This window comes from Piliocolobus tephrosceles, chromosome 17 (genome assembly GCF_002776525.5).
Source record: "Piliocolobus tephrosceles isolate RC106 chromosome 17, ASM277652v3, whole genome shotgun sequence".
NCBI classification, from domain to species: domain Eukaryota; kingdom Metazoa; phylum Chordata; class Mammalia; order Primates; family Cercopithecidae; genus Piliocolobus; species Piliocolobus tephrosceles.
In genome coordinates, this window is record NC_045450.1 from 68530482 (window position 1) to 68555240 (window position 24759).

The 24759-nt window shown below is 47.5% G+C and overlaps 1 protein-coding gene across 1 annotated transcript; it reads left to right on the plus strand.

Annotated features, from left to right (window-relative positions):
- Window positions 1-6216: 6216 nt before the first annotated feature.
- MLYCD (malonyl-CoA decarboxylase) lies at window positions 6217-22341 on the plus strand. The gene is made up of 5 exons (XM_023226803.1): window positions 6217-6792; window positions 14043-14155; window positions 15188-15344; window positions 19003-19152; window positions 21711-22341. Exons 1-5 carry the CDS (start codon window positions 6265-6267, stop codon window positions 22242-22244), a joined length of 1482 nt encoding a protein of 493 aa, XP_023082571.1. The 5' UTR covers window positions 6217-6264; the 3' UTR covers window positions 22245-22341.
- The last annotated feature ends 2418 nt before the right edge of the window (window positions 22342-24759 follow it).

Sequence of the window (24759 nt, forward strand, 5' to 3'; positions counted from 1 at the left end):
TAAGCAGCTGCTATATACCAGCTACTTGTTTAGGCGGCAGGTATCTAAAGATAAGTGAGACATAGATCTTGGCTTTGGGGAGTTCAGTTTTGGGACATAGAGGGTGGAAGGCAGACATGTGTTTATAAAAAAGTCCCTGGAAAACACTTACTATTGCTTAGTAAAGCACAGGCCTGCAATCCGGCAATTCCGCTCATAGGCATTTGCCCCTGTGGTTTTAAACGAGACTCCACATTAGACTCACCTAAGGCTTCGCTTTTTAAAATCTTCATGCTCCACTCCAGACCAATTAAATGAGAACCTCTGGGTGCCTGGCTCAGGCATCAGTTTTTATAAAGCTCTCACGTGATTCCAGTGTGCAGGCAATGTGTCTAGCACTGTGCCCCTAGGGATGTTGATTTAGTTGGTCTGGGATATAGTCTTAGCATTAACATTTTTATTTTTTTAATTAATTTTTATTTTTTTTGAGACAGAGTCTCACTCTGTTCCCGGGCTGGAGTGCAGTGGTGCCACCTCAACTCACTGCAACCTCTATCTCCCAGGTTCAAGCGATTCTTATGCTTCAGCTTCCCAAGTAGCTAAGACTACAGGTGCGAGCCACCATGCCTGGCCAATTTTTGTATTTTTAGTACAATATTTCTATTGTACAGGGTTTCACCATGTTGGCCAGGTTGGCCTCAAATGATCCTGGCTTCAAGTGATCCACCCACCTCAGCCTCCCGAAGTGCTGGGATTACAGGTGTGAGCCACTGTGCCGGGTCTAATTTTTTTAAATTTTCTTGAGACAGGGTCTCACTCTGTCACTCAAGCTGGAGTGCAGTGACATAATCTCAGCTCACTTCAGCCTCAATCTCCCTGAACTCAAGTGATCCTCCCACCTCAGCCTTCCTAGGCATGCACAATCGCACCTGGCTAATGTTTGTATTTTTTGTAGAGATGGGGTTTTGCCATGTTGCCCAGGCTAGTGAAAAATATTTTTAACTCCTCATGTGATTCTAAAGTGTAGCAAGGTTTGAAAACCATTAGTCCAGAGCAGTGATTCTTAATATCAGGAGGGGCATTAGTCCAGAGCAGCAATTCTTAATAGCAGGAAGACATGTTTGGTACATGTCTTCTTACCAGGAACTCCTCCTGGCTTCTAGAGGCTCAAGGTCAGAAGTGCTGCTGAGCATACACATTGCACAGACAGCCCCCATAACAAAGAAGGCTCCAACCCCAAACATCTGTCACGTCAAGGTTGAGAAACTGGTCTAGAAAGACCCTTACACATGTGCCTCAGGACCAGGAGTCATGTCCATGGATGTTCACAGTAGCATTGTAACAGCACAGGCAAACCAACCCAGATACCACACCAATGAAAATAGAAATCTACAGCAGCCCATTCACACTGCAGACAATGTCAGTGCACTGTGGGTGAGGGCAAGAGGCAGCAACAGCGGGGGTGAGAGAACAGGGCCTTCCCTGGTGGGAAGGGGGTCTCCTGGAATTGTGGCTGCATTCCCGATCCCCGGTGAGTCTATGAGTCTCTCTTCTTTCTAGGCTGCTTGGTTAGCTTGACATTTCATGGGAAATTTTATCCTATTTGGTCTTTTTAAGTAATGTGGGCAATTCAAGTAAAGAAAGAAACATCAGTATACACGAAAGTATTTCCTACAGTATGAGATGTATATATATATATATAATAGCAAAAAAATAATTAGAAATTATGTAAATATCCAGAAATGGGAAAGTGATTACAACAATTATGGTACATACACTCAATTGAATGTTATGCAGCCATTAAAAAGGATAATTATGAAGGTGATTTAGAAACGTGGGAAGTGTTTGTGATATGATGGCAAGTGAAAAAAACCAAAATCAACAGCACAAACACAATGATTACAACTCTAAAAAATATGTTGGCCTGTGGACAAATACTGAAAGGATTTGCAGAAATAAAAGCTCTAGTGATTAAGATGCTAGGATTATGGGTGATTATTTATTTTTTCTTTTTTCCAAGATTTTCTTTATTTTTATTTATTTTATTTTATTTTATATTTATTTATTTTATTTTATTTTATTTTATTTTATTTTATTTTATTTTATTTTATTTTATTTATTTTATTTTATTTTATTTTATTTTATTTTATTTTTGAGGCAGAGTTTCACTCTTGTTGCCCAGGCTGGAGTGCAATAGTGCAATCTGGGCTCACTCTAGCCTTCACCTCCCAGGTTCAAGTGATTCTCCTGCCTCAGCCTCCCAAGTAGCTGGGATTACAGGCTTGCGCCACCACGCCCGGCTAATTTTTTGTATTTTTAGTAGAGATGGAGTTTCACCATATTGGCCAGGCTGGTTTTGAACTCCTGACCTCAGGTGATCCACCCATCTCAGCCTCCCAAAGTGCTGAGATTATAGACGTGAGCCACCGCACCCAGCGTAATTTTTTTTTATACTTAAAGTAGACATCTTTTGGGACAACTGCCTAGCCCACACCCCTCTTATCTGAACACTGTGTCCCCACCCAAAAGGCTAAATCTGTAACACCTCTGAGGGCTCCATGCTACCCTGTATCCCAGTCTAGCCCTGATCCAAACTGAACCAATCAGATTCTGTCTACTGAGTCTTTGAAACTGGTAGAGAAATGCTAATGCCTCTGAGGTAGTTCTGTTTTGTTTTGTTTGTTTGTTTGTTTTCTTTTGAGACAGAGTCTCGCTCTGTTGCTCCGACTGGAGTGCAGTGGCACAATCTCAGCTCACTGCAACCTCCACTTCCCGGGTTCAAGTAATTCTCTGCCTCAGCCTCCTGAGTACCTGGGATCACAGGCACCAGCCACCATGCCCGGCTAATTTTTGTATTTTTAGTAAAGACGGGATTTCACCATCTTGGCCAGGCTGGTCTTCAACTCCTGACCTCATGATCCACCCGCGTTGGCCTCCCAAACTGCTGAGATAACAGGCGTGAGTCACCGCGCCTGGCTAATTTTACGTATTTTTAGTGGAGATGGGGTTTCACCATGTTAGCCAGGATGGTCTCAATCTCCTGACCTCGTGATTCACCTGCCTCAGCCTACCAAAGTGCTGGGATTACAGGCATGAGCCACTGTACCTGGCTGGAATTCTTTATATAATCCAGATACAGATCCTTATCAGATATATGATTTGCAAATATTTCTCCCACTCTGTGGCTCATCTTTTTACTTTATTGATGGTGTCCTTCAATGCATAAAAGTTTCTCATTTTGATGAGGTCCAAGTTATCTATTTTTCTTTTGTTGTTTGCGCTTGTGATGTCATATTTAAGAAATAATCACCTATTGCAAAGTCATGAAGATTTACACCTATTTTCCTAAGGATTTTATAGTCTTAGCTCTTACATTGAGATCTTCGATCCATTTTGAATTAATTCTTATATATGCTGTGAGGTAGGTAAGGGTCCATGTTTGTTATTTTGCTTGTAGATGTCTAGTTGTCCCCGTCCCATTTGTTGAAAAGACTCTCTTTTACCCACTGAATGGTCTTAGAACCCTTGTCAAAAATCAATTGACCAAGCCGGCACAGTGGCTCACGCCTGTAATCCCAGTACTTTGGGAGGCCAAGGCAGGCAGATCACGAGGTTAGGAGTTCAAGACCAGCCTAGCCAACATAGTGAAACCCTGTTTCTCCTAAAAATACAAAAATTAGCCGGGTGTAGTGGCACGCACCTGTAGTCCCAGCTACTCAGGAGGCTGAGGCAGGAAAATCGCTTGAACCCGGGAGGCAGAGGTTGCAGTGAGCCGAGACCACGCCATTGCACTCCAGCCTGAGTGACAGAGTGAGCCTCCGTCTCAAAAAAAAAAAAAAAATCAATTGACCATAGATGTATGGATTCATTTCTGGATGTTCAATTTTATTCTATTGATTTTTGTGTTTTATCTTTCTGCCAGTACCACATTATTTTGATTACCGTGGCTTTGTGGTAAGTTTGTTCTTCTTTTTAAAGATGTTTTGGCTACTCAGGGCCCCTAGCATTTCTATATAAATATTAGAATAAGTTTTTCTATTTCTGCAAAAAAAAAAGGCAGTTGAAATTTTAATAGGGATTGTATTAGATCTGTAGGTTAATTTGGGGAGTATTGCCATTGTATTAGTCTGTTCTCACGCTGCTGTAAAGAAATACTTGAGACTGGGTAATTCAGAAAGAAAAGAGCTTTAATTGGATCATGGTTCCACAAGTTGTACAGGAGACATAGTGGTTTCTGCTTCTGGGGAGGCCTCAGGAGGCTTCCATTCATGGTGGAAGGCAAAGGGGGAGTGAGGAGCTTCACATGGCCAGAGCAGGAGAAAGAGAGGGGGTGGTGATGCACACTTTTAAACAACTGGATCTCCTGAAAACTCGCTATACAGTACCAAGGGGGGATGGTGCTAACCCATTCATGAGAACTCTACCCCTATGATCCAGTCACTTCTTACTAGGCCCCACTTCGAACACTGGGCTTACAATCAAACATGAGATTTGGTTGGGACACAGATCCAAACCATATTAGCTATATTAACAAGAGTACATCTTCCAGTCCATGCACCATGCATGGACCATTCCATTTGTTCAGGTCTTGTTTAATTTCCTTCAGTACTGTTCTATGGTTTTCCATCTACCAGTCTCACACTTCCTTGGTTAAACACTTTTATCCTTTTAGATGTTCTTGTAAATAGAATTTCATTTTTCTTAATTTCATTTTTGGATTAGAGCCATCTTTTGAAATAAGGACATGAGTGGGGAAAAAGCAGAGGATGGCTGTTGACACCTAGAGAAAAACAAGTATAAACACAGAGAAGAAAAAAACAGAAGCCAGAATTTACATTAAAAGGAAGGCACTGGCAAAGTTGAGAAAGAAACAGGGTTGTGGGGGTACGATACTTGGCAAATGTTTAAGCAAAGCCAAGCTTTCAAGACAAGATTCCTACAGCAAGGCAGCAGTATCCTACCATAGACAAGAGCTCACTCGACAAGGAAAACAAACACCAGAGTTTCGACCAGACCGACTCCCTTAGCCAGCTGGCAATATGGTTTCACCACTTCTTAGAAAAGAAGAACGGAGAGGTGGGCTCAAAAGCCACCACTAGGCCTTCAGATTGTTTTGTGTGTCTGTGTCTTGGCAGAATGAGCCAAACATAGTTTCTTCGTGCCACATAAGATGAGACACACCTAGCAAACGCTGTCCTCATACAGAACTACCTCCCGGTGTCTTTATACTGCAAGACCTGCACCAGAAGGTTCTACCTATAGAAATCCTAGCACCTAGATGTAGTCAACCAAGTACATGGCTCCCTCACCCTCCAACCGAAGATGCTATATTTCCATCTGAGTGGAACAAAATCCCACTGTTTTCCTAATACCTCCGGCAATTTTGCATGTGGGAGACATGGTTGGTATGTGACATTCTCTTCTACAAATTGTAATGGATTGGGGAAGGAGGGGGAAATAGAGTTCAGGCCTAACTTTCCAGAGGACAAAATAAATCTTTCTTGGTAACTGCAATTATCTGAAAACTATTTCAAAGAAAACTCTTTGTGTCTTCCTGGCATTTGCTCAAGGGCAAGGCTTTCCATCAGTCTTTCTGTCTCTCTGACATACATATGTGTCTATGCGTACGTATGTGTACATACATGCCTACATATAGACATATTCTGTCTCTCTCTCCACATACACACACCCCTCCAACCTCTGTGGCTCTGGGAGTCATCAGGGTAAGAAGACCCTGACGCGAATGATGAGTGCTTGGGCAGGGGTCAAACAAAGGCCACAGGATTGCCACAAACACCTTTAAGCACGCAGATTCTTCGGCTTCTGCCAGACACTGAATCCGAATCTCTAAGATTCTGATTTCGGAGCCCAGGAATCCTCGAGTGCAGGAGTTCCCAGGTGACTCTGATGCACCTGGAGGCTGGAGGCGCTCAGATCGAGAGAGGAGGCGGCACTTGTGTAGTGCAGTCGGGGAAGAGAGGAGGCGCTGGGCCGGTGCCTTTAGGCGGCCAGGTGTTAGGACTGGAGGACAAGCCGCCAGCTGAGCCGGAGCAGGCCCCGAGATACCCCCGCCTCGGGGCGGTAACCTTTGGCCACACTTGGCCTCGGGCCTCCGCCAGAGCCGCTCCGCCCCCACCGCCTCGCCCCGCCGCCCCGCCCTCCGATTGGCCGCCTCCCCTTCCTGGCCCCCGGCCTCGGCCAATGGGGCCAGCGTGCGCCGGAAGCCGGAAGCCGGAAGCGTGGCAGCGGCGGCTGCGCTCCCCCTCGGCAGCTGTTTTCGGCACCATGCAAGGCCTCGGGCCAGGCTTGACTGCCAGGCGTCTCCTCCCGCTGCGGTTTCCCCCGCGGCCGCCCGGGCCCCGGCTGGCTAGCGGGCAGGCGACTGGCGCCCTGGAGCGGGCCATGGACGAGCTGCTGCGCCGCGCGGTGCCGCCGACACCGGCCTACGAGCTGCGCGAGAAAACACCGGCGCCCGCCGAGGGTCAGTGCGCGGACTTCGTGAGCTTCTACGGCGGGCTGGCCGAGACAGCCGAGCGGGCCGAGCTGCTGGGCCGCCTGGCGCGGGGCTTCGGCGTGGACCACGGCCAGGTGGCGGAGCAGAGCGCCGGCGTGCTCCAGCTGCGCCAGCAGCAGCGGGAGGCGGCGGTGCTGCTGCAGGCCGAGGACCGGCTGCGCTACGCGCTGGTGCCGCGCTACCGCGGCCTCTTCCACCACATCAGCAAGCTGGACGGCGGCGTGCGCTTCCTGGTGCGGCTGCGGGCCGACCTGCTCGAGGCTCAGGCCCTTAAGCTGGTGGAGGGGCCGGACGTCCGGGTAAGGGGCCGCCCTCGACCCCCCGGCAGCGCGGACTGGCCGCCCTCCTCGAGTAGTCCTCATTTGCCCCTTCCAAGCCCCACACACCCCGCCTTCCCTGCCTGAAACCACGCTCACTTCGCCCGCAGTTACAGCTCGCCAGCTCTGTCCCCTTCCCACGCTGAGTCCTGGCCTCGTCAGAGCACATCCCCGCCTCCCTTCAGTCTGTCCTTGAAGTCCTCACTTGAGTAGTGTTTACTAAATACTCAGCACTTGGTGGCCTTGAAGGTAACTGTCGCCTCCCGTACCTGATTAGTGTGTGCTCTGCAGTCTCTTTTTTAATTGTTGTAGCTGATTAAAGTGTTTCATCCATATGGTATACCTGAGCTAGAGTATCAGGCTGAGCATCGGGGGGCCTTCTGAGACCCTGAATAGTGTGTCTGAGGTCAGTGGGCACCCGCTAGGTGTGAGACATTGTCCTGAGAAGTCCTGTGAAATACACAAAGGGAAATAGGACTCCAGGTCACCACCACCACCACTCAGGAGTCTCCATGGCTTCTGGCCTTCTCTGTGCTCCATGACTTTTGGGAGGGCATTTAACACCCTGAGTTCAGTACTTAATGTGATGATTCTGAGTTGACTTGAGGTAATCAGGCATTAGCACAGTTGATTCGTGTTAGATGCAGATACAGACTTTGAGATTTAAATGATTATGACCTGAAAGAAGGCCTAAAGCAATATACACTCTCCTTTTATACTGTTAGTGTTAAATACGGCGAAACACTAGCCTGCCCCCCCCCCTTCCCCCCTTTTTTTTTTTTTTTTTTTTTTTTGAGATAGGGTCTCACTCTGTTCCCCAGGCTGGAGTACAGTGGTGTTTTCACGGCTCACTGCAGCCTCGACTTCCCCAGGCTCAAGCAGTCTTCCCACCTCAGCCTCCTGAGTAGCCGGGACTACAGGCGCAGGCCACATGCCCGGCTAATTTTTGTATTTTTTTGTAGAGAGGGCGTTTCACCATCTTGCCCAGGCTTAACCTGCCCTTTTAATTAATAAAAAATGATGTAAATGTTTCAGGAAGTTTTGGACATTCAGAAGTTTGTTATGTGCAGTTGGTGTTAAAAAAAAAAAATTGAACGATTGAATGGTTATGACCGGACCCATTTAAGAACTCTAATACTAGTTTAATAGTTTCATTTTCATTCCTTCGGTCTTACGTGGGTGATAACACGTATCCCTTTTACAGTAAAGGAGAAGATGCTGAGGTTGTGTGACTTAAATTCAGAGCAAAAAACTGTTGCTGATCACCCACCCAAATCCAGGGTCCTTTGCCCTATGCTTTATCACTGTCTTACTGTGTGAGTTAATCAGATGTTTATTGGAAACTTCCTTACCTTTTTTGGCTACTTAGATGTATAAAATCAGGCATAATTAAGTATGGGATTAATGTCAAGAGTGACAACAGTGGCCATGATTTGATTCCCCATGCTAGCTGGCTAATTTACAGTGCTGTTACTGAGGGCCAGGCATCTTTGGCCATAAGATTCTCAGACAGAAAGCCCACAGTTGCTAATTGCATGACACAGAATCACTCAGGAGTTCTTACCATATTGAATTATCATGTTCTGGTCTCAAGCCGGGTCTGAATAGCTGAGCTTTTCTGATCCACACTTGTACATAGTACTTGGCAACATATCATCCCCCCAAGTAAGTGAGCAGCTCCTCGAAAACTGGGAAACTTGTTTTAAATTTCTTGCATAGCAGAGTGATGAAAGAGTCATTGCAATAGATTCCTGGGTGCCCTGGCATGAGACATACTTGACACACTAATCATTCAGCATTTATGTGGAGGTGAGACTGCCCCACACTCTGTCATAGATTTTTGAGCCTGGAAGGAAGCCACAAAGGGCTGGAAAGGTTTCTGCCCAGCTGGGAGGGTCTTCATGTCAGACATTGGCCAGCTTTGTCCCTCGTTGATTTCTCACATGCAGTCCAATTCTGAATTCCCTGGTTCTGTGAGATGTTGTCGAATACATCCTTTTGTTCTTCACCACTCAGGAAAACTCTTGGTTATCACATCGTTGGGAAGGAACACGACTGAACACACTCACATCCATACTTGACTGGTGAAAGAAAGGAGCTGGCCCCTGGAAAGTACAGAGGCTGCTGAGTCCTCGGACATTCACACATTTCCTTGATGTTTGACCAAGGCTGTCTATGTACATAAGGGAAAAAAAAACATTGCATACTATAATATTAGGCCAGAAGTCCTGTGGACCAGAGATATCAAACAATGAATAATGGCAGCCTGATCTTCGCCTCTGCATATGGTTAGGACATAATGGCTGCAGGAGCCTTTTTGTGATTGTTTGATTGTGCCCCTTCCATTTCTTTACCTAGAAACCCCAGCCTTATATTCAGTGCATATAACTGTTAGTAGCTGAACCTGTTAATTCCCTTCCCCTTCCCTTGTTCTGCGTAGTTTTCTCATATATACACATATATATGTATGTGTATATATGTGTGTGTGTATATATAGAGAGAGAGATGGGTTTTTGTTTTGTTGTTTATGTTTTTTTTTTTAGAAATGGGATCTTGTTGTGTTTCCCAGGCTGGTCTTGAACTTCTGGCCTCAAGCAAGCAATCCTCCAGTCCCAAGTGCTGGGATTATAGATCGGTGTGAGCCCAAGTGTAATTTTTTTTTAAATCCCTGTCATTTAAACATTTAAATCAGTCTGAGAATAGAGTTACATTTTTCTGTACATATAAACTATCAACTGAGATCTGATATTGTAACCTATGTGTTCTATTTTTTAATCTGATTTTTTTTTTTTTTTTTTTTTTTTTGAGACAGAGTCTTGCTCTGTTGCCCAGGCTGTAGTGCAGCAGCACAATCTCGGCTCACTGCAACTTCCGCCTCCTGGGTTCAAGTGGTTTTCCCACCTCAGTCTCCCGAGTAGCTGGGATTACAGGCACTTGCCAACACTCCTGGCTAATTTTTGTATTTTTAGTAGAGATGGAGTTTTGCTATGTTGGCCAGGCTGGTCTCGAACTCCTGACCTCAGATGATCTGCCTGTCTTGGCCTTCCAGAGTGCTGGAATTACAGGTGTGAACCACTGTGCCCGGCTGTGTTCTTCCTTTTTAAAATGTCTTTTCCTCTGGTCCAAGTGAGCTTGGAGGTTTGTTACCGTGCCTGTATTTGTGGCCTCCTGAACGTGGAGGACTCTGTAGGTATGTGTGTCCCTGTGGTTGTATGGTAGGTGTGGAATGAGGATATGATGTGTCTGGAGGCTGGTGGTTTATAGGCTTTTTGTTTTTCTCCAGAGGCCCAGTTGGTTGATGACTTCAGTTTCTTGGAGGTGAAACCCCAGTGAAACCGAGTCGAATCCCCAGTAGAGGGGAAGGTCTGAGCATGGTTCAGCAGTTTGTGGGCACTCAAGGGAGGTTGGCCTTTAATTCGTGGACAGGGTTCCTGATGGGCGGTTTGGACCTCGGTGGAATGAGAGGTGCTCAAACCTTAACAGAGGCACAGAAACTAGAGAGGGACCTGGTTCCCACTGCCACAGCCACCCGGCCATGCTAGACCCTTGTGTATCCTCTGCCTTTGAGTTAATAGAGTACTCTTTGTTGGGTCTAGTAAATTCTAAGCTTAGCTGTGCTAAATGATACTTATTTTGAGGTAGGAAAGTATATCCATAGTATAAAGTATACACCTGCGGAGTGAAAGCTTATGTGAGTGGAAATTGTCCCCAAGTTTCTCAGCCTCTGCAGTGCTACCCTCATCCATAGCTTTCCACTCCCTTCCCCAGCGCAGGGCTTCTGGGCAAGGGAAGGTGACTTTTCTTCCATACCAAAATAAGCAGGTCTTGATAGAGCTTCAAAAGAGAGGGAACCAATTTATCTTTTAAAAGGAAAAGTTGGCTGGTCTAAACAGTGTCATACAAGTCAATGGAATTAACAATACAGAATACACAGAGCTGGATGCAGTGGCACGCACCTGTAGTCTCTGCTACTTGCGAGGTGCAGCTGAGCCCGGGAGTTCAGCCTGGGCAACATAGCAAGACCTGCCTCTGAAAAAAGAAAATAAGAAGCACTCCAGCAGAATACACTGAGAACTGTCGCTACCCTTAGCATCACCAGGATATTCCCAGCAGTTGTGTTTCTCAGTCTTGTATGGGTGATAAATGGTGGCTGAATTAATGCGCGGACAGCCGCGGAGGCTTCTTTCCCTGGTGGTGTTTGTATCCCGGCAACCTTGCGGCGTGCCTGAACAACTGCTGCCGGTGTTAGAACTGAGCAACGGAGACTTCTAACCTTTAGCCTAGATTCCCAGTTCTCGTGTACCAGTGTCACATTTTGTAGCTGTCAGGAGCCCAAAATAGAATGAAGAGATTTGTAGGGGAGGAGCTTTCATCAGCCAAACCATTTCTTTCATAATTAATATTGAACTGATAGTAAAACTAGGTATTTTCAGCTTTTTTCCTATCACGAATAGAAGAGATGCCAGTACCTCTTACACAGAGCTCAGCTCATCTGTTCCTAACCTGGGGTACAGAAGTCCTTCTGGCCCCTGGGATCGTCCATAGATAAGTATCAGAGGAGTCCATGAACCCCAGGAAAACATGTGCACAACTTTATTAATGTGTTTGCAATGTTCTGGGGACAGGGCCTGTGGTTTTTAACACATACTCAAGAGTGTGAGAGGATCCCAGGAAGATTAAGAGCCGCTGTAGTCAAATGCAGAAAATACAGTTTTATAAAGGGCCATTCTGTGACACCTAGCAAACAGCCTCTCTCACCCTCCCCTCCTGCTGCTTACTAATCACCATTCGTTCCATTTTTCCATCTTTCTCATTTGATATCAATCTATTAGTGAATGCTTTGCGAACCGTAGAAATGAGTCAGAAGTGGATCCTGCCTTTATGGGGTTTACAACCAAGTAAAGGAGAGTCAGTGATGGAATGTAAAGTTAAAAGGAATTGCAAAGATCGTCTGGTTCAGCCATTTGTCCAGTGCTTAAGTCCGTTTTCAAACAGCTCCGCTGAGTTCTGTCCACCTGTGCTTGGTGACTTCCAGTGCTGAGGGTCAGCGTCCCCCAGGATGACCTCTGTGGACAGCTCCAGCTATTCAAAAGTTCCTCTGTACACTAAATTGAGTCCATGTCTGACTGTCCGTAACTTACACCAGTCGGTCTAGATTTACTTTCCCAGCCTCCACGGGGTCACACAGAACAAAGCTGTGGCCTCCTTCACGCCCTAGTGCTGAAACATGTAAAGGGAGATCTCACCTCCTTCCGAAAACGTCTCTGAGCCACCATTCCAAAAGCTGCAGCTCTTCCCCAGGTGACAGAGTTCTGAGTCCTTTCACCCTTTAACAGGAATTAAAATGTAAAATGATTTTATGAAATTTGGAAGCTGAGGCAGGGGAATCACTTGAACCTGGGAGGCAGAGGTTGCAGTGAGCTGAGATTGCACCACTGCACTCCAGCCTGGGTGACAGAGCGAGACTCCGTCTCTAAAGAAAAAAAAAGAAAAGAAAAGAAAATAGCTGTTATAAAGCCACTCTTTATAGGTGTTGCCCGTTGTGTTCTTCATGACCCTTACAGAGAGATTCAGAAGGTCATTCTTTTATCATATGTCCTGAGATGTTTACTGTTATTTAATAATAATGTTCAGTGGATCTGTTGATATGTAATTTATGAGTAACAAAGACCCAAAATAACAGTGATTTTAATATGACAGAAGTTTGTCTCTCATGTGAAAGTCTGGAGGTCGGCACAGCCCAGAGCTGATTCTGCTCTTTGGTGCTCTTGGTGGATCCAGACTTAAATCTTATTGCTCTGCCCAGAAAAACCTTCATCTCCAAAGCAGCCCAAGATGGCTGCTCCAGTGCCAGCCATCACACCGCCTTCCAGTCTGCAGTGGAAAGGACAAAGAGAAAGATGGGCCAAGGGCTTGCTCCTGCTGTCTTTCCAAGTTCCCCAAAGTGGCTGCGGGAGACCTCTGCTTACCCCTCATTGGCCAGAACTCTGTCACATGGTTACCCCCAGCCACAGGGCAGTCTTTATTCTGGACAGCTGTGTCCCTAGCTGAAAAGTGAGGCTTCTGTTAATTTGGAAGAAAAGTATACAGCCATTGGAGAACAACAAGCCGTGGCTGTGCAGGCGACACCGAGACGACGCTGCTCCTGCTCAGGGCCTTGTGTTCTGCTCTTCCTGGAAAAGCTTCAGTGCAAATATATCTTGGGTGGTCAAGTCAACTCACATCATTTTTGGAAGTAGATAAGATATAATAAAGATATAAATAATTGAAGCAAAATTAGGGTAATTTCATCACCTCTGAAATGCATTGGTTGCCAGATATACTATTATGTCCCTCTAAGGTAGATTAAAAATGCTGCCAGTTACGGCGAGGCACAGTGGCTCGTGCCTGTAATCCCAGCACTTTGAGGGGCCGAGGCAGGTGGATTGCCTGACCTCGGGAGCTCGAGATCAGCCTGGGCAATATGGCAAAACCCCATTTCTACAAAAGAATACAAAAGAAATTTACCCGGGCGTGGTGGAACTCACCTGTAGTCCCAGCTACTTGGAGGGCTGAGACAGAAAGATCACTTGAGCCCAGGAGGTCAAGGCTGTAGTAAGCTGTGTTCATGCCATTTGCACTCCAGCCTGGGTGACAGAGTGAGACCCCGTCTCTCAAAAAAAATAATGCTGCCAATTAGACTGTGACCCACCATCATTCAAAAGCTGCATCCTGACTTGAGAGATGTTAAAATATGAAAATGTACATCTCTGAGTTGATAAAATAGGGCTCCTGGACCAAGTACTTGTTTTTCTTAGGAAACGTAGGAGTAATGTTTTGACGTATCAAAGAAGGTTCCCAAGAGGATGAGGATGGTGCTGTTGACACCCTTGCTGTCTTAGTTTTCCCTTACAGTGCATCTTTCGTGGTTAATGTTAATTTGATATAATTAGTATCTTCACTATGGTGAATACATCGGAACATACTATTTGATTTAGGCAACTTAGTTCAAATTGAATTGTTTCCATTCAGGGGTCTTACGGACTGAAGTAGTTAAGTCTAAATAGAGTGTTGAATGAAAGCCTGACTTGGTTTGAGATAAGAGTCTCACAGAGGCATCTCGGGAAAAGCTGTTTGGAGAATGGTCTTGCGCAGTTGTCTGCTTGAGCATTTTCATTCCCTGTGCTGGCCACAGCACAGAGATGGGCTTGATCCGTTGCCCTTTGAAGGCCTGGGCTTTATCTTCTTTTCAGGAAATGAATGGCGTGCTGAAAGGAATGCTCTCAGAATGGTTTTCTTCCGGGTTCCTGAACCTAGAACGGGTTACCTGGCATTCACCGTGTGAAGTGCTTCAGAAAATCAGTGAGTAAGTATTAAGGTTTTCATTTTCTTTGTACATATATTTTTCATGTATATTTATGTATGTTTTATATTGGCTAAAAGCCAATCTTATCTTCATTCACATGTACAGTTTATTTCAAGTCTAATAAAATCCAAACACAGTATTTGCAAATGCTGCGGCCGTCACCACACATGATACTAAGAGCATGGAGGAAGAGGAAGGGGCACCAAGAGAAACCGATGCGTCTGTCAGGGACCTGCGTGTGGGGTCTTATTTGTGTCCTCTTATTTAAAGCAAACACGCCCATTTTCTCTCTTCCCAAGACCCCATGATCAGTTGTAGAAACTCACTGGACCAAGCATTTGCATTTGTAATCAAAACAGCGTTTAGCCCACCTGGTGTTTAAGATTTTTCCCTGGGTTAAAATCTCAAAACAAACTAGATCACGTGTTACCTCCAGGACCCAGTATGACACAGGCTAGCATGTCATGGTGGTCTCACAACCCGGGACTCTTCGCACGTAGGTGTCTTCACATTACATGTTGTCCCATGGAATCCAAGGTTTGAAAAGTGGCCTATTTGAATTGTAACCAATTCAAAGGGCTGACAGTGCCTGCTGCCATTTCACGTGCTGAAAACAAAATAGCGGTGGGGTGAGGTTGCCAGAAGACACCAGATGAGCCCCGTGTTTGCAGCACTGACAGGGCTTCACAGAGATCCCAAGGAAAGAGAAGACAGTGTTCAACACCAAGCATTTGATTAGGTTTCACCTGAAAATCTGCATGAATCCTTCCCCGGAACCTCACAAACTCCTCTGAAAACTGGGATTAAAATTAGAGCACCATTTTGTGTGTAAAATGGTCATTCACTGTCGTTCCTCTCAGTGGGTGCTGTTTCTCATGAAAATGACTTTCCTTGAATCTTCCAGAAGAGTCCATTAAAGCTCTATTTAAAGAACTTGTTTGACTTAGATGAATAGTATGAATAGGAGTCAGCAACCATTACTTACGTTGTGAATTATGCATTTGTCTTATCTCTTTGTACATCTCGCCCCAGGGCTGAGGCTGTGCATCCTGTAAAAAACTGGATGGACATGAAGCGCCGCGTTGGGCCATACAGAAGATGTTACTTCTTTTCTCACTGTTCGACCCCTGGGGAGCCCCTGGTCGTTTTGCACGTGGCACTGACCGGTGACATCTCCAGCAACATCCAGGTACCTGCGATGGTCAATCAGGGACAAGATAGGCACCCCACAGAGCCCCTTGTGGTTTTGTTTGGTTTTTACTTGATTTTATCCCCCTTTTTTTTTTTTTTTCAAATAAATGGTTTCGGGCTTTTTAATTGGTTAAATAAAATCTCCAGATTTGTAGGTGTAGAGTGTAGAAGGGTAGCAGGCAAACAGTTACGGAGCAAGGAGAGCATTCATCTGGCTGCGTTGATCTTAGGTTGAGATACAGTTAAAGTCTATCACAGAACATGTTTGTGAGGCAGAAAAGAATTGTGAAGGGAGAAGAGACAGGATGCCTGGTTCACACATGGTTCGCCTTTACAGCTTTTGTTACATGCCTGTGGGGAGTTTTGAAAGATACTTGATTAGAAAATTGAAAGAGACACATCCTCCTGCCTGATGTGGGCTCAGGACACTCCCCGGCGAGTGGAGGTTATGGGACTTGGGGTTGATAATCCCGTCCTGTGGCAAGCTGCTCTGCTCCTGGATGAGTTTGGCAAGAATGTCTGAAACGCTCCTAGAGGCCCACGGGGGCAGAAGAACCAGGGACCCCATTGCAGGGTCTGGAAATGGGAGTGCTAAAGACGGGTGGCAGGGAGCGTGAGACCCCTGGGGCAGCGCAGGTTTGCTTAGGCCAAGAGGACACGAGGGCCTGTTAGGAAGCTAAGTGGATGATGGCCCATCACAAGGTGAGTGCGCTAAGCAGGTGTCCTGCTGAGAAGTTAGAGAAGTTGAGTAGGGCAAATGACCAGACGTTGCTGATCACCAAGGAGAAACGCATTCCCTTACAATGTTTGTGTGTGAAAGAGTCACACTCCAACGTCCTGTTAGTGCGACTAGGGGCCATTCTGACTTCTCTGAGGGCATTTTGGCAGCATGGATGAAAATTCAGAATGTGCATTCCTCCTGGCCTAAAAAGTCCACTCTTAGGAGCTTCTGGGGAGATGCTCAGCCCTGAGAGTCAGATGGCTGTTCCTACAGCATTGCTGACAGTTTGAAAGGCTGGAGATGATATCCTAGGGCCCATCAGGAGAGAATGGGCTCCAGGAGGGCGGTGTAGACACACGGCATGGCCTCGCATACATCGGATATCTGTGCATGTATTTAAATATTGATGTGGGTTTATATTTTGACATGGAAAGCCGGCCTTGACTTATGGTTGAGTAGAAGTTCAGGTTTACACAGTAGCTTGTGTGTGGTGTGGTCTTATGAATAATATTAATAAAATCTGTTGAGTATGTGCTCTGTGCTTGTCAGTCTGTGAAGCGCATTTTGTGTGTTACTGTTCAGAGCATCCTGTGATTTAGGTGTTTTTTTGTTTGTTTGTTGGTTTGTTTTAAGCAGAGTTTCTCTCTTCTTGCCCAGGCTGGAGTGCAATGGTGCTATCTCGGCTTACTGCAACCTCCGCCTCCCAGGTACAAGTGATTCTCCTGCCTTAGCCTCTCAAGTAGCTGGGATTACAGGCATGTGCCACCATGCCTGAGTAATGTTTTTGTATTTTTAGCAGAGACAGGGTTTCACCATGTTGGCCAGGCTGGTCTCGAACTCCTGACCTCAGGTGATCTGCCCACCTTGGCCTCCGAAAGTGCTGGGATTATAGGCGTGAGCCACTGCGCCTGGCTGATTTAGGTATTATTATGAGAAAACTGAGGCTTAGGGAACATCTGTAACTTACCTATGATCATAGAGCAAGTAAGGGTGGAACTGGAATTCAGACCCAGCTCACGTCCTGACTCTGAGGGGAGATGCCTTCCTTATGTGTAGATTGAGCATATGCATTTGGGCACGTGAGAATGTGTATGGGTGCGCAGTCCTGTGTACATTTGTGTGCATACCGAGAGCCTCTGAGACAGCCTGGAAAGGTGTTCGTCAAAAGGGCAGCAGCAACAGGCATGGGGATTAGATTTTGGAGTAATTTGTCATTTTTTCTTCATGCATGGTTTTTTTTTTTTTTTTTTTTTGGCCTCTTATTCACTTTGCCTTACAATTTTTTTTTGCCTCTTTGACATTACATATACCTCACTCGTATAACTGAAGAAAGTTTTGTTTTTATTTTGAAAACTTTAAAAAAAGATTGCTGGGATTTTTGCATAAGGAATCCCAAGATAACTTACAGACTTCTTAAAAAACAAAGGAGAACCGGGCACGGCGGCTCACGCCTGAAATCCCAGCACTCCAGGAGGCCAAGGCAGCCGGATCACCTGAGGTCAGGAGTTCCAGACCATCCTGGCCAACATGGTGAAACCTCGTCTCTACTAAAAATACAAAAATTAGCCGGGTGTAGTGGTGTGCACCTGTAGTCCCAGCTACTTGGGTGTCTGAGGCACAAACGAGAATCGCTTGTCAGTAGGCAGAGGTTGCAGTGAGCCAAGATCGTGCTGCTGCACTCCAGCCAGGGCAACAGAGCAAGATTCCGTCTCAAAAAAAAAAAAGAAAGAAAGAAAGGAGATAAGCCTGGGAGTGATGTGAAGTGAGTTCTGTTCTGTGAACCACAGAGCTTTTCCATAGAGCACGGTGCAGGACAGCGGGCCCCTCTCGGGTCTTAGAGGATGTGTCCTTCGTGTCCTGAGCCCTCCCCATTTCCTCACAGCAGCATTTCTTCACTTTGTAGGAGTCACTGACCCTGTTAAGAATCTGAAGGGAAAAACACTGAGGACGTTTTCCTCAGGACAGATATGCATAGACTCACACATTCCATACACTATTTCAGAACGTTCCTGGACTGACTACCAGACCTCATCTGTGTGGTCTAAGCTAAACACTCCTACTTCCAGAATGGACGGTATCTGGTAGAAGTTAAAATAGTTTAAAGGGGTTCTTCAAAAGTAAGCTGGTGTAACCTGCTGCAAAGCAAATGAAAAAGTAGCCCCCTGCTATTCCACTGTTACCCAGTGAGCTTTGGAGTATTAAGGATTATGCTTCAGAGTATTAGGGATTAGAAAATGCTGCCATCAGAATGAGAGGCAGTAAACTCAGATTTCAGCTAAGCAACTTCCCAGTCTAGCTCGTTTCTTAGAATGCCTCGCCGGGACGTCTGTGTTACTATTTAGGAAAAGCAAAGATGGCATGAAACCCAAAAGGGGCATGAAACCCAAAAGGTACATGAAAAAGTCAAACAAAGGTCTATTTCCTAAAGGAGAAGTATATAGGACTGCATATGGCCTTTTGAGCAATTTGAAAAACCTAGGGTTCAGAGAAAGGGAAGAAAAGCAAATCAGTGATAGGAAACACCAACCCTTTAGGAGAAGCCGAAGGAACTGGAGCTGTTTGGTCTCGAGGATCCGTGTGTTATCGCTGAGTGTTGGCAGGAGAGTTACGGAGCAAGATTTTGTTTGCACGGAGGCCTAAAAGAGACAGAAAGGGGCATACATTGCTCTTCAGCAAAGTTTGCATGAAAATTTCAAAACGGTAGAAACGATGCAGCACTGAGGACCCCCAGGGAAGCTGTGGCGTCGCCTCCTCTAGAGAGGTTTCGAAACAGGGCAGCTTTTAGGTTCCATAGCCTGCACCCCAGTCGGGGAGCCGAGGTCTCTTCCAGCTCTTCCAGTGCTCTGAGAATTGTCTTCTGGTCCCAGCAACAGGGTTGCCATGTGGGCTGCAGAGTGGCCAGGCCAACCTTAGTACCATCGTTGGTGTTTTCCAGGCAATTGTGAAGGAAAGTCCTCCATCAGAAACGGAAGAGAAGAACAGAATTGCTGCTGCGATCTTTTATTCCATCAGTTTGACCCAGCAGGGACTCCAAGGGGTGGAGCTGGGAACATTCCTCATAAAGCGAGTCGTCAAGGAGTTGCAGGTAAGCGCCGCGCAGAGAGCCCCGGTCACACTTGGCTTCTGTGTGGTCAGGTCAGCGAACTCGTGGGGTGTCAGCTGCCACGAAGGACATAGATGAAGACAGAAGCTAAAGGGAGCATCAGGGAGTAGAAGAAGTGCCAGAGGCCCCTCGGCAACTCCTAGGAGCCATGAGTCTCCCAGAGAGATGAGAATGATGCTGAGAGAGGCCTCCGGCCCAGCCGCCTGCAAGATGCACTTGTGTTCTGAGGTCATCAGCTCTCTCTCGGGCGACCTCATTCTGACCTGCTCAGGATACTCTTGATTTCATGTGTCGTCCTGGTGTAAGTGTCACTCTGAAGTGTCCCAGCCAGATGGCATAGCTGATGGTCATCCTGCCATGCCTGTCCTCCCCCCTGCCCCTGCCCACACTCTCAGGGCCTCTGACACGTGACGTGCTGTTAGCACGGGCCTTCTCATGGCCTGTGAGGGAGTGCTGAGGTGAGACCGGACAGCTCAAAGGTAAATGCATCAGCTTAGTTTTGATCTAACTGCCCTTTCTCGGCTGCCCTGTGAAAAACACGTTCACCATCCTATATCAGAAGTGTCGGTGTTCACTCTGGGCCTAGGCTTTCAAAAACCACCAACCTCATCAGGGGCTTGGATAAATTCCAGTGAGTAGAATCTAATGATTCGGTGCAGTCGCTAGATGTTTGCTAATGAGTGACTCTGAGCAGGGTGTTCTCTGTGTTGGGGGCTGCAGCTGGCTGTAGCAGAGACCTTCGAGGATGACATTGTGGAGTGGGAACGTTTACGTGCTCCTAGTAAATTCATAATCAGTTTCAAATTGAAGCCCTCTGGATTCAGCTGCGTATGGGCTTCATTACCACGCCGCCATGTTTCCCCCGTAACAGTAAGCCACGGCTCCTTCCCGGTTTCCTCGTTCCTCTGTCTTCCCTGAGGGTGATGATGAGCAGGGTGGGGTGGGGAGATGTAGCAGGGTAAGGAAAGCAGGAAGAGGAGGGGCATATCCCAGGATTCAGGGGAGTTAGGCCTTAGCCCAGCCGCTGTCCTGAGGGTGCCAGTTACCTGCCCCTGGGCAGCTGCTTAGAAGTCCTCAAACGGGGTCTAGAAGGGAACAAATGGCCCCTCTGCATGGAGGCGCTCCTCAGGGTTTACAAAAGCAAAACACAGGTGGGTGCAGTGGCTCACACCTGCAATCCCAGCTGAGGTAGGCGGATCACGGGGTCAGGAGTTCGAGACCAGCCTGGCCAACGTGGTGAAACCCCGTCTCTACTAAAAATACAAAAATTAGGCATGGTGGCGCATGCCTGTAGTCCAAGCTACTCGGGAGGCTGAGGCAGGAGAATCACTTGAACCCAGGAGGCGGAGCTTGCAGTGAGCCAAGATTGCACCATTGCACTCCAGCCTGGGAGCAAGACTGTCTCAAAAAAAAAAAAAAAAGGCAAAAGCCCGGGAGCTACCACGAATGCCCAATGAGAGGAACGTGGTGAGGAAAATCATAATAGTCTTCTCTTTTCATACTACTCTGTGGTTAAAATTCTGTGGTTTTGAATTTTAAATGATAATGAGAAAATGCTCACGATATAAATTCATAATGCAAAATATAAAATAAGTGTCTCACCCATGCAAAAATCACATCAAGAAACACCAGGAGTTTACTTTAGCAGACTGTTGAGAGTAGTTTTCTCAGTGTAGTGGAGTATGATGGTTTTATTTTCTTCTGTCATTAATTTTTTTAAAAAATAGCTATAGTGAGCATGTATTAGGTTTATAGTCAGAAGGTAGTGGGTTGTTGGAAATGATCATGAGATCTCTACCTAGTTGGAACAATAATGATTGAATCATATCATGTGATATGGAGAGATACCTGCAACGTTCCCCTTCTCCCCCTGTACCCCGTTCTGCACCCACTGTGGGGTGGCTGGGCAGCTCGTCGCTCACTCATCAGTCCCTGGCCACTCGTGTGCCCAGCAGCAGAGCAGCTTCTGGGCCCTGACAGGTGGCCATGGGAGGAGCATGGTGTACGAGAAAGACAAGGTCTGCAGTGAGTAGCTGCGGTGCACCAAGCCCCACTCCCCACTGGCCAGCTGTCTGGTTTTAGGCAGTCCCCCAACACTCTAGTCTCGGTTTTGCCGACATGAGAAGGGATGGTGGGGACGGAGACGCCCTGCCTTGGGGAGTCAGGATGCTTCCAGGGTCTGGTACTCATCAGGTTCCTGATCAATATTTCCTGCTGGGCATGGTGGTGCGCACCTGTGGTCCCAGCTACTCAGCAGGCTGAGGCAGGAGGATGGCTTGGACTCAGGAGATGGAGGCTGCAGTGAGCCATGATGACGCCACTGCACTCCAGCCAGGGCAATAGAGCAAGACCCTGACTCTTAAGAAAAAAAAAACCAGCAGTTCCTTGAAAGAAGATAAACAACATGTACCAAATGTCACTCTGACCACTGCACAGCAGCATATGAGCCGTAGGTTGAGTGGTGCTCATCTGTTGGTAATGTACCTGCTGAATTTGTGTGTTTTCTCCGCCTTCCTTTCCACCCCAACCATGCTTTACAGCGAGAGTTTCCTCACCTTGGCGTGTTTTCGAGTCTGTCACCTATACCTGGATTCACCAAATGGCTTCTGGGGCTTCTGAACTCGCAAGTGAAGGATCACGGGAGGAATGAACTCTTCACAGATTCGGAATGTAAGGAAATCTCGGAGATCACAGGTGGCCCCACTAACGAGACCCTGAAGCTCCTCCTCAGCAGCAGCGAGTGGGTGCAGTCGGAGACCCTGGTGCGGGCGCTGCAGACTCCGCTCATGAGGCTGTGCGCCTGGTACCTGTATGGAGAGAAGCACCGCGGCTACGCGCTGAACCCCGTGGCCAACTTCCACCTGCAGAACGGGGCGGTGCTGTGGCGCATCAACTGGATGGCGGATGTGAGCCTCAAAGGCATCACCGGCTCCTGCGGCCTCATGGCCAACTACCGCTACTTCCTGGAGGAGACGGGCCCCAACAGCACCTCCTACCTCAGCTCCAAGAACATCAAAGCCTCTGAGCAGGTGCTCAGCCTAGTGGCCCAGTTTCAGAAGAACAGCAAGCTCTGACAATAAACCTCTCCTAAAGCATGGGGCCCCAGCTAAGAAAATGATCGTTTTCAGGAGGGGCCGGGAGTTTTGTATCTGAAGGAGTTTTCCAAGCAAAGCCAAAGTTGACTGTGTTCTTGGCCCACAGCCAGGCCACGCTGTGAGGCCAGGCCTCAACTTCCCTTGTCTTGGGCGAGACACGCGCCCAGTGCAAAGCGGTTGTGGGTGCGGGTGCACACAGATAGGTGGGTTGCTGTGCTGTCTCCAGAAGATTTCTCGTTGCCCTTGACCTGGCTCCCTGCCCGGGGCTGGTGCTGTTGTACTTACATCTTCAGGAAGCTGTGCAGCCTCTGCCATTGTCGTCCCAGGGGGATCCGGCATCCTCCTAAGGACCAGGGCGAGTGGCCCAGATAAGAGTAGGTGTGGCTGGGCGCGGTGGCTCAAGCCTGTAATCCCAGCACTTTGGGAGGCCGAGACGGGCGGATCACGAGGTCAGGAGATCGAGACCATCCTGGCTAACACGGTGAAACCCCGTCTCTACTAAAAAATACAAAAAAATTAGCCGGGCGAGGTGGTGGGCGCCTGTAGTCCCAGCTACTTGGGAGGCTGAGGCAGGAGAATGGTGTAAACCCGGGAGGCGGAGCTTGCAGTGAGCTGAGATCCGGCCACTGCAGTCCAGCCTGGGAGACAGAGCGAGACTCCGTCTCAAAAAAAAAAAAAAAAAAAAAAAAAGAGTAGGTGTTCCTTTGCGCTCACAAAACAATGTGGCAATGGTTGCTTTAGCCATTTCTCACCATGCAATGCAGAGGGATGAAGAACTGTGCTACGCTTTCCAGTTAAATTCTGAAGCTCATAAATGTATGAAAAGGTTTGTGACTTTGCACAAGGTGTGTGTAGTAAGTTAAATCATGGAACACAAAAATGTTGCTGCTTGAGGCATAAGTTGAATGATAGGCTTTAAATGATCAGGGATTCAGGTTCATAATGAACTTCGCAGTAAAGAACATGTTTGTCTTGTAAAGCATTAAACGTCTGGTTATGTAATGGTGGTCATCTTTAAGATTAGAGACCTGGGAAGGCTGGAATCAGCCAGCCAGCCTGTGGGGAGTTTGGGATGAAGGAGTCTGGGGTGTGTGGGACGAGAACAAAGATGAAGGAAGGGGCAATCACTGTGCTTGTGGGAGGAAGGTGGGTGTGTTTGTGTGTGTATGTTTGTATCAGGGCACGTCTGTGTGCGTGTACACGAGCGTCTCTGTGTATCAGGGCACGTCTGCATGTGCACCAGCATCTCTGTATCAGGGCATGTCTGTGCATGTGCACGAGCGTCTCTATATCAGGGCACGTCTGTGTGTGTGTGCACAAGCGTCTCTGTATCAGGGCACGTCTGCATGTGCACCAGCATCTCTGTATCAGGGCACGTCTGTGTGCATGTGCACGAGCGTCTCTGTATCAGGGCACGTCTGTGTGCATGTGCACAAGCATCTCTGTGTGTATCAGGGCACGTCTGTATGCATGTGCACAAGCATCTCTGTATCAGGGCACGTCTACATGTGCACCAGCACCTCTGTGTGTATCAGGACACGTCTCTGTGCGTGTGCACGAGCGTCTCTGTATCAGGGCACGTCTGCTTGTGCACCAGCATCTCTGTGTGTATCAGGGCATGTGTGTATGCGTGTGCACGAGCGTCTCTGTGTATCAGGGCACGTCTGTGTGCATGTGCACAAACGTCTCTGTGTGTATCAGGGCACGTCTGCATGTGCACCAGCATCTCTGTGTGTATCAGGACACGTCTGTGTGCGTGTGCACGAGCGTCTCTGTGTATCAGGGCACATCTGTGTGCATGTGCACAAGCGTCTCTGTATTGGCATGTCTATGTGCGTGTGCACGAGCATCTGTATCAGGGCACGTCTGTGTGCGTGAGGGTCTCTATCAGGGCACGTCTGCATGTGCACAAGCGTCTATCAGGGCACATCTGTGTGCGTGTGCACGAGCGTCTCTGCATCAGGGCACGTCTGTGTGCGTATGCATGAGGGTCTATCGGCACGTCTGTGTGCATGTGCACAAGCGTCTCTCAGGGCACATCTGTGTGTGTGTGCACGAGCGTCTCTGTTTCAGGGCACGTCTGTGCATGTGCACGAGCGTCTCTATCATGGCACGTCTGTGTGCATGTGCACGAGCATCTCTGTCAGGGCATGTCTGCATGTGCACAACCATCTCTGTATCAGGGCACGTCTCTGTGCGTGTGCACGAACATCTGTGTATCAGGGCAAGTCCATGTGCATGTGCACGAGCGTCTCTGTATCAGTGGCCGCCTGTGTGCATGTGCACAAGCGTCTCTGTGTGTATCAGGGCACGTCTGTGTGCGTGTGCACGAGCGTCTCTGTGTATCAGGGCACATCTGTGTGCGTGTGCACGAGCGTCTCTGTGTGTATCAGGGCACGTCTGTGTGCGTGTGCATGAGCGTCTATCAGTGCATATCTGTGCATGTGCACAAGCGTCTCTGTATCAGGGCACGTCTGCATGTGCTCACACGTCT

Coding starts and splice junctions, on each gene's coding strand:
- MLYCD (XM_023226803.1), top strand. CDS start 6,265: ATGCAAGGCCTCGGGCCAGGCTTGACTGCCAGGCGTCTCCTCCCGCTG. Junction 6,793..14,042: donor TGGAGGGGCCGGACGTCCGG/GTAAGGGGCCGC, acceptor TCTTCTTTTCAG/GAAATGAATGGCGTGCTGAA. Junction 19,153..21,710: donor GAGTCGTCAAGGAGTTGCAG/GTAAGCGCCGCG, acceptor CATGCTTTACAG/CGAGAGTTTCCTCACCTTGG.